The 14,145-nt window shown below is 39.6% G+C and overlaps 1 protein-coding gene across 1 annotated transcript; it reads left to right on the plus strand.

The window, feature by feature from the left end:
* The first annotated feature begins 511 nt into the window (after positions 1–511).
* Positions 512–12,589, plus strand: IFNAR2 (interferon (alpha, beta and omega) receptor 2). Its single transcript, XM_008943958.1, has 8 exons — positions 512–554; positions 4,416–4,457; positions 4,789–4,918; positions 5,107–5,270; positions 7,600–7,772; positions 9,274–9,436; positions 9,888–10,006; positions 11,900–12,589. Exons 1-8 carry the CDS (start codon positions 512–514, stop codon positions 12,587–12,589), a joined length of 1,524 nt encoding a protein of 507 aa, XP_008942206.1.
* The last annotated feature ends 1,556 nt before the right edge of the window (positions 12,590–14,145 follow it).

Genomic DNA, 14,145 nt, shown 5'->3' on the forward strand with positions numbered 1-14,145 from the left:
TTCCTCTTGATCTCCCTTCTTTTGGAAAATGTTTTTTCAGAACAGCGATGTGTCCTTGTAATATTTCAAATAATGCCAAGCAACATTTATTTTCATTGTATTTAATAAGCTGTAGTGAGTGGCGTAGAATTTTCAGATGCTGTCTTCATGCAAAATTCATACAAATAATCATACATTGCTTTCTGTATTTATTTGGAATAGTAAGAGCCCTTTCCATGTGGAAAAAGGAAAGTGCTGTTGTCACAGAATTGCCTTTCTAATCTGAGGATCCTTGCCCACCTCTCCCCCAGCAGTAACTGTTTCAGTACCACTGCCTCTCCCCAGACACTGAAGAGGTTAAAGTAACTCTTTGTATAAAGTCCTTGTAAATATGTTTGTACTCTTTGTACATTTTTCTTGCAAGTAATTTACTAAGATGATTTGCTGATTGTGGGGCTTTTTTTTTATGTATTTGCAGGTACAGACGCAAAATGATTATTTTGCAATCAGTAGGTTATATTTCTTAATCACTATGAAAACACTGATGGATGGACCAGTGGGTTTTTATCAACTTGGTAAGTGTCTGTAGCTTTATACTGTTAGAGGAGTAGTACTGCTAATTTTTCACTAACACCCCTCCTAAGTAGCAGAAGATGCCATCATCTTCTGGAGCTCTACCTATATTCTACCTGCTCCATTTTATGCATAAACCATGATTTTCCCATAAGAAAGAAATGTTCTGAGATAGCATGCTGTATTCTGCCTCTCTGAATGTCCAGTGAACTCTTAGTTGGATGTGTTGTTTTTCATTTCTTACTCTAATTTTTTTCAGTACTCCTTAGTTTCTGGATGAGCAGGAACAACAAACAGATTTTGTCGGCTGAGCTGTAGTTCTAGTGAGAAACTGTTTTGACAGGATCATTTAATTATGTAAAAAGGGTAAGATTGTAAAGAAGATTCCCCATTCAGTTTAAAGATCGTCTTTATTTGTCCAGTCTTAATTTTCCCAGTTGTTTTGTCTAAATTTGGCATTTGGTTTGGTTTTTGGTTTTGTTTGGGTTTTTTTTTTTGTCTGTGTCTCTTACATAATAGTGAAACCTTCAAAATTTTGCAACCTCCAACTGTCTTTGCTAAGCATGTTTGTTGAATCAAAGTTCTGAGGCAGTCTGAACTCAAGATGAATAGAATTTGATTTTGACTAGGGGAGAGCATTTAAAAATCATAAATGTGGACAGAATAGGAAAACATTTATGTCAACAGGAAACACATCAGCAGTACAGCTGGCACACATGAGGTGGCTGGCATAAGAAAGAATGGCAAAAGACTGTTGCATCTCCTAATCCAAAGATTAGCGTGCTAAAGGCTGTGTGCCTGCTGGGAGAAAGGAGAATTCCTGCCTCAGATGGTTGCAAATCTAAACTTGTGCTCAGGTAAGCAGTAATAACTGTTGAAGTATTGTTTCGTTTTTCCTACCTGCTGGATGTTTTTTCTGGATAGGTGATCTGTTACTATATGGCAAGATATCAGTTGTTCTACTTTTAACTGCACTTCTCTAAGGGGATGTTTACTATTCAGTAATAATGTAGAAGAAGTAGTGCAAAAGGAAGACGTACGAGAGAGAGGAAGTCTGTGGTTCGGATGGCAAGATGAAGCTTGAGAGAGAGTTTTCTGTCTTGTGGAAGTATAAATATGTTGTGTGTGCAACTGAAGTGAGCTGCTTAATCTCTTTGGACCTTAATTTCAGAAGGGATGCTGGGAGCATAGTTTAGTATTTCTGAGACAGGTATCTGAAAAGCCAGATTTATACGAGATACTTGATTAAGTATCCATCCCAGATGATTTCAACAAACTTAGGTGCCCAAGTCTATTTCTGTGTGCTGCTAATTAAAGGGCAACTTTTAAAGCACTTCGCTGTAGCCATAAAGATTCCATGCAGATATCCCTTTAATAAAGCAACTAGGAAATTTTTCCTTTCCTCTTCCAGTACTCTCCGCAAAAGTAGACAAGGATATATAATAATTGCATTAATCCACGTGGAAATTCTCACAGTGTATCTGGGCCAGGACACTTCCCACTAATCCACCGCTATCTGTCTACTTTACCAGGAGTCTGTAGTCTGGTACTGTGTTTTAGATAGCAGGTGATTGGACCAGATGACCTCCAGAGGTCCCTTCCAACCTCAGTCATTCCACGATAGTCATGTCCTATCTATTATAAGGAGATCTCCGTAAAGATTGTTTTAATTTTTTATGGCGTATATCCAAGACTTATTTTCTCTTTTCACAATCATTCTTACTGTGGCACATCTTGTTGACACTTCAAGTAGTTCTGTTATATTATTTGTCATAGTGTGGCACCTGAGAACCTCAGTTGTGGACCAGAGTGCTACTGCATTAGTTGCTGTGCAAATGTAAAGTCAAAGACATTTCTCATGCTACGGAAATCACCATTCTAAGTGCGATGAGGAGAATAGAAGAACATATTAAGGCAGTATTCATCAGCACTGTTCAACAGAGGTAGCAGGCCAGTGGTGTTTTGGGTATTGTTTTTGGTATTGCCATATTTTGGGGTAAAGATGTCAAGACAAACAAGCGTTCATGGAGAATACTTACAGGAAAAAGTAATGAAGTAATTTTGCAAATATTTCCATGAGTTTGTCTGGAGTATGAGAAAAAACATGCATGTTTGAAATTTAACTAATAACTTATTTGACCAACTGGGCGTGGGAGGCAGCCTCTCATAAACTTCTGTCCTCATTTTAAAGGCATTTTGTGGCCTGCCCTCCTGCTGATATTTATAGCATTCAGAAAGCAGAAGGGAGCTAAAGGATCTTGAGAAAAAAATGTGATGGTTCAGAACGGTGTCTTGAAGCACTGTGCTGAAACGATGTGAATGATGCAGGACTGGGTTGGTCAAGGAAGATAATTCTTGATACATTGAGAGTCTGAATGAATGAACAGGCTCTTACAGAGGTTACACAGGAAGATGTGGGGACCTCTAGAATGTCAGGATCTGCAAGCAGGCTGAGTTCAAGAGATTACTCAGAAATAGGCCTGACCGACAGGCTGAATGTGGCCTTTAGCCATGCTGTGTGAGAGAAGTTGAATCATCTGTTGTTTTTTTCTTTTGTTTTGCAGGCAGAGGATAGAATGGTATAGACTTAAATACCCACAGGGAAATGTTACAGAAGTGGGACACAAAATAGAGAGGCAGTTACAATAGAGCCTGAAATAGGCAGTTACAGGAGTTAGCTGGCTGAAGATAGCGAACAATTGTTCTACCAGTGACTAGGCCTAACACGAATGACACGACCAGCAGGAAGATGAACCAATAGGTGGAATGTATTGAATACAAAAAGGATGTTCCATGAATGATCACTAGGGGTACAAACAAGTCAATGAGCTCACATACAACTGACATTACCCCCAACAATCCCAAAAAAAGACATAACCCAGCTGACAATAGGTGGTACAAGCAAAGAACCAAGGTTTCCCATAGATGGAATGGGAAACAGCCAGATCAGCAAGTTGCACAAATAAGACAAAGGTGGCCACATGGCAGCTCTCACCCATTTAGCCTGCATTCACAAAGGTCCAGGCTGACCAGGGCCCAGCTCCGGGGAGAGCCAAGAGGTCCTTCTTTAAGCAGGAAGCTCTGTGGAGTGCACTCCACAGCCAGACACTCCTGACTCCCTGCAAGTGGTCCCAGCTTTTATCCCCAAGCAGACACCTGACCTTTGTCAACTCAGTGCGGGACCCCTGGGGCTCATTTCCCTTATGGCTCTCCCTGCAGGGCCGGCCACACCCTGGGGGGAAGCTATAAGGCAAACTCACCACCTCTTTATGAAGGGCTGTGGGAATCACCCATATGTCAACCTTAATTTGGGGCCTGGGGTTCAAACCCCAGCATTTCAACAATATACCAAAGTTGTTTAAACTACAGCCTTGAGGACTCTCAACATTTAGCAAAGAAAGAATCTGTGAAGATAATTCAATAATATTCTTTGAGCAGTCATGGTATCTTTTCCCAAACCAATTTTAAGATTTTTGGCATGATTTTAATAGACAGAGTGAGGTACCTGAAGTATAGTCAGAATCCTCTAAGACAGTAGCTGATAAGAACATTTATTTACACTGAGTCTTGAACCTCACCTGGCAGGGATCAGCATAAGCCTGAACCACAGTGTAGTTATCAAAGAACCAGCTCCTAGGAGCCTTGAATTAACAACAGAGGTTGGAAGGGGACATCTGATGCTTGGGGGAAGAATGGAAGGGGAAAGGACAGTAGTAGGAAGAAGGTGTCAAGGAAAAAAATGGTTCCACAGAGGGAATACTGAGTACTGTTTCTAATTGTGGCAAATTTAGACTGCCAACAGTAAGGTAATAAACAGATATTGTGGACATACAAATGCATTAATACAAAGTTTCATTTTCCAGTGTACATGAGCATTCTGTCTACAGCTTGTTGCAGTTTGCCTGGTAAGAATCATTACTGTATTTCAAATGCTTTTACTAACACACTTCAAAAAATTTGCATATTCTCATCAAGCATAATTTTAAAACGTTATGCTTTTTGAGGAAATAACTTAATAAAAATATAATACAGGAGGACAGTCCTTCCTTTGCTTCTATTGTTTCTGTTTGCTTCATTTGTTTCTATTGTGCTGTACTCTGTTCTATGGTTGCTTTATTTTGGGGCAAATATCAGGCATTCTAGTTGGGTTTATTTGTTACAATTGTTGCAATCTTACATTTGTTTGCCATTGATATTGTCGGGTTGTTTGGTTTTGTGCTTTTTTTCCCTTTGTAGAAAGATTTCTGGGAGGTCCACCTAGCAATCTACAAATGAAGTCTAACAATTTTCAGCACATTTTGTCCTGGCAGGCAAAAACTGATTCAACTGTGCAAACATACTATCGTGTGGTGTATACTGATGGCAGGCAAGTTTTATTTTATAAGACACAAATCTTACTTTTAATGTTTATTGACTCAAAATGTGAAGTCTGGGGTTTTCTTGTTGGTCTGTTTTTCTACTCAGAAATGATTTTCCCCTGTCCCAATGCTTTCTTGTATCAGAGAACCCAGATAGATTTTCTTTTATCTTCTTTTATCTAATTTTCATTTACAGTAACTGGAAGACTGCTAAACAATGTTCAAATATTACACAACTCTCCTGTGATCTGACAGATGATTTTAATCATGTTCACACTGAGTACGCTGCACGGGTTCAGAGCTTCATAGGAACTGAAGTATTTAATTCTTCTGTACTTCGTTTTATGCCATATTATGACAGTAAGTTCTCTGTCTGTATTTGCTCATTTTAGTAGTTTTTATTCATAGATGATGTATAAATTATATTCTGCTAGCTTTACAGTAAAGACACTCCAGACAAACCTAGTCATTAGCTTATTCATTTATCTAAGAGAATACAAACTTGTATATAATCTTATCACATATCAATTACAAAACAGATAACTTTCTAAAATTAGTGGCTACCGTAGTTCTGATAAACGGATGAGGCTCAGGTTTTGAAATAATATAGGTATATAAATAGAGAGGAAGTAGCGTTCAGTCAGGCATTGATGAACACAAATAAAAATCTCCTAAAATATATAATTTAAACAAACAAACAAACAAAAAAAAATCCACATTGTTTTTATATCTTCAGGTAGTCAGTGTTCAGAGTTAAAGAAATACCACATCTGTACTAGTTATAGGGGAAGAGATTTACTTGCGTGTTCATCAACATGCTTTTTCCCTTTTCTTGTTGAAAGAAGATATTATCTGTGACATCTTCTGATGCCAGAGGTGGCTTCACCCTTAGTTGTGTTCGGTATTCAGTTTTGAAGTAACTGAGATGGAGATTAAGGAACAATCGGAGAACTACAGACGAGAAATAAGGCATGTTACCTCTGAATTCAGCACAGATGTAGCCATTGCTGTGTCCACTCACAGTCTCAGAAATTATGACAATTTGGAGGAGGTGGGGAGAATAGCCACAAAGATACCGGAAGGATTTGAGAACATCCCTCTGAGGTGGAGGCTTTCAGTCTTTCAGCAGTTAGTTTAATGAAGAGAAGGACCAGAAGAGGCACTGACCACTCGTTAATATAGTGTCAGGTTTCTTCAGTCTTGCAAACAGAGCATAGCAGCATTCCCTGACTGGAAGCTCAAGCTAGATAAATTTTAGCTAGGAGTAAGAGACATACTTGTAATTGATTGGTGGAACAAATTGTCAGGTGCTCTGACTGCTCGTCCATCACTGGCGACTTCGAAATTGAATGTTTTGCTGGTAGTTCTCTAGTTCAAACCATAAGCAGTTGGGTGGGCACCGGACTTAGAATAACCCTGTAGTCTTTAATTATTTTACAGTGCCTGAATAGGAAGGAATCAATATTCTGAGGTATTTTCACACTGAGTGTAGATACCTACCTTCAGATACCTGCGGTGAAATCTCACTCGTGTTGACAGATGGATTTGAGCAAAAACAGAAAGGCTTCATAATAAAGAGCGAGGAAAACAACCACAATTGACTGTAACCAAATTTAAGCTAATGTTTATTTGTAACTTAAAACCAAAGATGAGAAACAAATAAGTGTGCAACCATTTGACTAGGACATGCTTTCCTGTTGTGAGCTTTCATCTACTCTCAATTTGTTCTGGGTATTAAACTTTGTTGTTTTCCTTCTTCTATTTCAGGAACAGAAGTAGTTAGTAAATGTACATTTCTTTTTTTTGAATTTTGCAGAGGTGGACAAACCAGTCTCCACCTTGATCAAAATGTACATGCTTCTGGAAAAGAGTAAAATGCAAACCGTAAATTTTCATGTTTTCTTCCCCTACAATGTACCACACAGAAGTGGAGGATTATGGATATAGATTGTTCTCATACCATTTTCCAACATTCCACTTCTTTCCTGTGTTGGAGGAAATAAGATCTTAGGCATGATTCACTGTGGAAGTTCCTCTCATCTTCATGGATATGTAGTTTTGGAGAGAGGAGACAGTGTGCATGGCTCTTCAAATATACACATGTTCTGAGGACCTGAACTTGAGAGATTACCTGGATATCAATCAAAGTCTCACCAAAGCGTTACTAAGTTTCAGTAGGTCCTCTGTCCTGTCAGTACTTTTCAGTCTTTGGAACTCAGTCAAGTCAGCTTGTCAAGTTTAGACATGGTGGTCTTCCTTGCAACCGCTGTGAATATGTGCAGGGCTACACAGCACTGAATTTCTACAAAGATTGCTTTCAGAGAGTCACTAAAAGATAATGAAGATGAGCAAGAAAGTAATCAGCTTTTCCTATACATTAACCTCAGCTTTCCTCTCAAACAGATAAACAACTCACATCTTTGTGGGGCTGAAGCAAAGCCTCTGTCACCTTTCTGCTTCTTCCCTCACTCCAGTGCTTTCTGTTTTTAAAATCTAGTCATGAGGGAAAAGGTTGTTTAACTGTGGAACTTAAATATTGCAAGGCCTTATGGATTTACAGCAGTGACATGCTCTGGAGTCTGATTAGTCAGCTATTTATCTGTCACCAAAATAGAATTGGTACTGAATACATACTGTATATTTCTTCCATCTTTGTTTTTTTTTTCTGTTATTCTGTTTTTTCCAATAGCATACCTGGGACCACCAGAAGTTAATATCAGTTCCTGTCTAAACTGCATAAATGTCACAGTAAAGCTGCCACCCTCTCACTTCAGAGAAAATGGAAAGCTGCTATCTTTAATTCATATATATGAGGTGCTTGATTATGTTATAACAGTGAAAACACATGATGGAGAGCATAAGGTAAGGAACTTTGTTTTGTTCGTGTTTTAGGGGAGAAATACGGAGGAGAAATACGGAAAGCATAAAATGGCTCTGATGGCTAGCAGATTCACAGAGACATATAGGTGAATAGAAGATACTTAGAAGGAAAGCAAGAGAATTGCCAGCATAATCTTAGCTTCCTTTTATTGCAGACTAGCAGGTGTAGAAGATGAATACTGGTTGTCCTGTATCCTTCCTTGAAGTAAAGCACATGGTGCTGGCACAAGTGATTATTCTCTGGGAAGACAAGGGAAGGACAGTTGAGCAGAAACTACCAGCAGCTGTATGCACAGCTGATAGGACAATATGTTCAGAAAGCAGTTCAGTAGTTTTTTCTCAAACTGGAAAAATGTATACACTTTTTAAAACAACCTATTCTGGGTCTGGTACTTTTTTTTTTTGGTTAGTGTGGTGAAATAAAGAGGTAGATAGACATGATTAGAACTTGAAGTGATCCTCGTGAAATGGAGAAATAGTCTTAAAATAATAGATAATTCAATAAGGACCAATGTGAGGCATAACACTTAAGAATAGTCTGTGTAATAAGTAGAGTGGTAACAGCTACACAAGAAGCAGTTTTGCCAGAAAGGATGAGGGCATTCTATAAAATTACAAGTTAAACGTGACTCGCATGTTGCTGAGAGATAAATAATATTTTTACGTATTCAGTACTTGTAAAGCCCACCTACCCCACACCAGTCTAGGGTTCAGAAAAGACATGGATCAGTTGTGCAGGATCCAGACAGGAACAGTGAGGACTGTGGGGGATCCTAACACATGACCTGTGAGGAAATGCTGGAATAATAGGGGACCACGTAGTGGAAGCAAACAAAGCACAGTGGGAGGCCAGAGTCTCTGAGTATGTAAACATTTACTACAGAAAAGGAGGAAATAAACCACTCATTGTGATATTGACCAAAGCCATGAAGTGACATTGGCATTTGTGCAGAGGTAGGTTAAACGCCAAGAGAAACATTGATGCCTGGTCTGGTGAAGCACTGGACTAATTTGCCTAACTAAAGCATGGAGTGCCTGTACTGGAAGTTCTGAACAGCAGGTCAGACAGGCACCCATTGCAAATTTAATCTGTCTGACTCATTCTGCCATGTCACAGAAGAAGGACTATAACTTGCCTGCCATGGATGTTTTCCCCATGATTTCTGAATCAGAATATTACTTGCAGTTTCAAATCCTCCGTAGTCTGTTTGAGGCTACTTGAAGGGGACATATAGTGACTGACAGCTGGAGACAGAAGGCAGTTGATCTTTGATAATATGATATTTCAGAAACAGGCTCTTGGCATCAGGTAGAAGAAACAGAGATGAAGCAGTTGTCTGGGTAAGCCCGTGAGTTAGTGTGCCAGTTTCTGCAGTTTCACATGCTACTGCATTTCTCTGAAATAGCTGTAATTTTTTTATCAGGGGCTGGGGATGTCTTTTTAGGTAGATTGCTAACTTCAAAACATTGTCTTTCATGGCAGAGACCACTTGAGAAAACCACTGAAGAAATTTTTAGCACTGTCATTGAAGAATTGTATCCAAATCAAAATTACTGTGTGTCTGTTAGTGTCACTGCATCCCTAAACAAACATTCCAACTCATCAGCCTGGAAATGTATAGCCGTAGACTCTGTAGCTCAACAAGGTAACTGTGCTGTGGTGCAGGAATGGGTTGTCTGACCTGATTGTGTGCAAGTGTTTTCTTTTTAGGTAGGAAAATTTACAAGCCAATCCTAAATAAGAAAGTAGCCACATTGATTCTGATTGATAAACATTGTGGGGATTTATAAGTGAAATATAAATATTTGGGGCTACAAATCTGTTGTTAATCCTATGAGCCATACAAGTCTCCACTTAATATAAATATAGTTTAACTAATGCATAAATAGTTACCAAAGATGGTGTAACTTATTTTTTAATTCCTAAATTTGAGATTTGGTCCTGTTTTGACTGTGGACTAGATAATCTCCAGAGGTCCTTTCTAACCAAAATTACTCTGTGATACTAAACAGCTGTTCTGAATGTGAAATATGAAATGTAGTCACTGGAAACTTCATTCAAGTATGTTTATTTGTTGCTTTTTTTTTCACCTGCAGATTATCAAACAGTTGCAATTGCAGGTGCTGTGTGCTTTTCACTCATATTAGCTAGTGCCCTGAAGTGTATGCATGCAGGAGGATTTATTCTTCTAGATAAATCACTTCCACAGACTTTGGTATGTAAAAATTTGGTACATAAAAATATTTAACCCTCCTGTTTAGGAGGAGGAAGTTTACAATCTGAACTTCCTAATCTCATGCATTCAGTACAGTGTTTTAATGTGAAGTGTTACTTATGTCAGAGAGAGTTTGTAGGCTGCTAGATCTTGTCTGTTCTGTGGAACAAGTATTCAGACTTTTTCAAAACCATTTCTTGCTACTTCTGTGACAAATGACTAACAGAGAGAGAGACACGTGATCATCCCATGCTGCTCAGTGCTTGTCAGGCTGCGCCTGGAGTGTTGTGTCCAGTTCTGGTCCCTGCAGCGCAAGAAAGATGCGGATAGATTGGAAGGGGTCCAGAGAAAGGCCACGAAGATGAGCAAAGGGCTGGGGAACCTGCCCTGTGAGGAAGGACTTCCTTCCTGGAGAAGAGAAGGCTCAAGAGGAAGCACATTACAGTAGTCCAGTACTTAAAGAGTGGCTATAAACAGGGCAGAGGCTCTCAGGACAAGGGGCAGTGAGTAGAAGTTGCACCACGAGATGTTTCATTGTGAAAGACAGTAAAATAAGAAATTTTTTTTTTACAGCGAGAACTATCAATCACTGAAACAACCTCTTCAGGGATGTGGTAGGGTCCCCACCACTGGAGGTTTTCAACATATAATTGGATGGGGTGCTAGATAATCTCATCTAGGCTCCCTCTCTCACGAAAGTTTGGACCAGATGGGCTTTCAAGGTCCCGTCAATCCCGGGCTGTTCTGTGATTGTATGAAGCTAGAGTAGGTGAGCAGTAGTGAAGGGGACACCCCCTGGCCAAAGTGACTTAACCCTGTGGTACACAGAAGCAAGCCAGCAGAGCACTTGGCATAGAGCAATTGACCCCTTGCCCTTTGAAAATTACCTTGTATATAAATCCTTCCAGACAAATTCCTTCTGTTACATTCAAATTGTTCCACTGTTTTAAATAAAATAATCTTTCATTGACTTTTTCTGAGGTCACATGATGTATTTTAGTGCTTGAGGAAGCCAGTTTCTGATTTTAATAGAACAGACTCATCAGCCACTAAGTTGCAATCAAAAATAACAGGATTTCTTGGACTTGTTTCTATCCATCTTTGCTTGCTTTCTTTTGTTTATAATCTTTGACTTCTTTTACATTTATTTCTATGGAGTTTTTCAGCATAAACATTTTACGTTTCCTACAAACATGTCAAGGGCAGATGGGTGTCAACTTTTTCTAAGACTTTTTTTCCTCACATTTCTCTCCTTTGCTGTGCCATTACCTCCATATCCCTAAGACTGCTGAACATGAATTTGTCAAGTAGTGTCTAAGATTAATTTTTTTTTTATTGTCAACATATTCCCCAGTGCCTTGAATATTCAATAATCCTCAGATGCGTGGAGTAAAACTGAGAAAATGGGACTTGGGATGTTATATAGTGCATTGCTTGAACGCATAAATTTCTAAAGGACATTAAAATTGCCCATCCATGTAAGACTTCTTTTGCATGGTAACTGCAAGAGCTAATAGAGAGTTGCAAGACTCACCTCAGGCTTAAGGTGTATTTCTAAAATGAGCTTTTAGTCTAAGAGAGAGATATCATAAATGAGAATTAAAACGTTTCATACCTGACACTTTTTAGCACTAGTGTCATTTGAGACTGTCCAATGTTGTGTACCTCGATTTGTAGCGAAGGCCATCATATTTAGAAAAATGGAGAAGAGGGAACAATCCTAGATGCTTAAAATTCTGCTGGAAAAGCCAAAGATGTGGCACAGCAGGAACCATCTATTTGACAACCTCAGATGACTGAGGTCTGTTTTGATATTTTTCTGTGCATGTGTGCAAATTTGGCTGATTTTTCTTTCTTTTTTTTTTTCTTTTTAATTCACTTTGCTGTTTTTAGGTATTCATCAGGACACTAGCCTATTCACCTTGGTCTTCTGAACTTGAAAATATAGCCACTGTAGAGACCATTTACAAAGAGGTCAAAAAAAAGGCAAAGGAATCCAGCAGCAGTGCCAGTAACGAAGATGACAGCGATGACAGTGACAGCGATGCCGTAAGCAATCATGACTACACCAGGCGTGATATCATAAGCAGAGTACCTCGTTCCTCTGGCACGCCCGATGCGCTTGTGCAGTACTCCACCAACAGTGCATGTGATGACAGCAGCAGCCAGGCAAGTGAAAAGCCAGACTCCAACCCTGAAGATTTTGAAGAGCATGAGACAGACATTGAAGAAGACAAGGACAGGAGTAGTGAGTTACTTAGTCCTTTCTCTGAGGTAAATTGTAACTATTCTTCTAGGCAAAGTAACAGTGCTTGCTTTACCATTAACTTAAAAACTGTGCTGCTGGGAACCTCTGAAGAGAACGTGGATAGTTCTGCAGCTCTTCTTTCTTCCCAAGAAGATGCAGTTGACTGGGAATGTACTCATGCTTTTGAAGCAAAGCTCCCAGATGACACGAAGAATATGCAGAAACCACACTGTCATAACGGCTCTCATGAATGGCAAAATGTCTCTCACTCATCTGATGAAAGTGATTCATCAGATTCAGAGACGGACCAAAAAACTGAATACATAAGAAGGTGAATAAGTGAAAACCACCATTATCTCATAACAGACTAATCAATGTTGTCCAACTTTTATTTCTGGACTCAACATAAAGATCTTGCCTTTTCCTTTTTTTAACATTCTGTGAGTATATGCCTGAACGCTGAAAATACACAACACACATTTTTAACAAATATTTCTCTGATCTCTCCAGGATGCTGCAGGTGTGGTTCAGGTTGGATTATCCACAGAGAAACAAAAATTGAGTGGCTGGTCCCTTAACCAGACCACTTTTTAAATTTTCTTTTTTTATTCTTTAGCTGTGTTGTTGGGTTACCTGTTTTCCTGTATGGATCGTTGTATTGAAGTCAGTGAGCTGTTTTCTACGTTTGTGCAGAGAAAGCTGCTCAAGTGAGATAATGCAGACAGAGATAAGAATGCTCAGCTTACAGAAGAGTTCTCCGTTACTGTGAATCAAGGCATTAGATACACCTTTTAATATTTTTTATATATATAATTTTATGCAATTATTGAATACTACACTTTGAAAAAATCTTTTTATTACATTTACAAGTTAATGCAGTTCACAGTTATACTTTTCACATCTGTGCTTCATAAAAAGAAAATTTTTCATATCCCTGTCTGAATTTTTACTGTGGTTCCTACATGCCTTTAAAAAGCTACATGAGTTAGCCTGATAAGAATTTACTCTTTATGGGAAAGCTATTGGGTATCATGTAACAGAAAAAAAGAAATGTACTCACCTGTGTTGCTACTTTTCTGCCCACAAGCAGTTTCTGGCAGCTATGGGTGGCAGTCATTCTTTTGTTCCGGAGAGTATCTTCTCAGGTGCTGGAGTACATTCTGCCGCTGCACTACTGTTAAGAACTCCGTAGATCTAAGTACCCAACAAGCTAATTATTTGCAGATTTATGCATCCATAGAATTACTGGGTGAAGCTTCCACCCCGGCTGACCCTGTAACACTGCCATTTGTACAATGTCCTGAGTGTGTACCTCCCCACAGCAGCAGCAGCCCCGGGCATTGCTCACAGGTAAACAAAGGCAGGGGGACTGTGCCCATCCCAGGAGGCGTAAACCTGCCTTGTAGCCTCATATAGTAACAGGAGGTAGCAAATGGGCCAGAAACAAATGTACTGAACCCCCACAAAAAAAGGGTATTTTCAGTTGGCAACAGTAATGGCTTGAGAAAGAACCCTTTATACTCTCCGTGAATAATAAACCTGCTTCCCCAAAGTTTTTTGCTGGGTTGGCCTGGGAACGCTGACTGATATTCTGGTAGAAGTAGTGGCACTGGCAGCTTTGGTGCAGGCAAGGTTCCAGACCTCTCCTTGAGTAACATTCATATTGCCTGCTGCGGGAGTTTCACTGCAGATCAGGTGTGACACTGTGCATCATCTGCCCTCTGTTCAGGCATGATTTATTTATCCACTTTATGCTGCCCTCCACTCTCCCGTCTTCCCAGCTGCCAGGCCCCATGCTGAAGACGCTCTTTAGAGGTTACGAGCATCCAAGCAGCCAGGGATCGGAAACACGCCTTAAAGCACAGCACCGACGCACAGCTTCCCAAGCCTG

This window comes from Merops nubicus, unplaced genomic scaffold (assembly GCF_000691845.1).
Source record: "Merops nubicus isolate BGI_N331 unplaced genomic scaffold, ASM69184v1 scaffold22037, whole genome shotgun sequence".
In the NCBI taxonomy this organism is placed as follows: domain Eukaryota; kingdom Metazoa; phylum Chordata; class Aves; order Coraciiformes; family Meropidae; genus Merops; species Merops nubicus.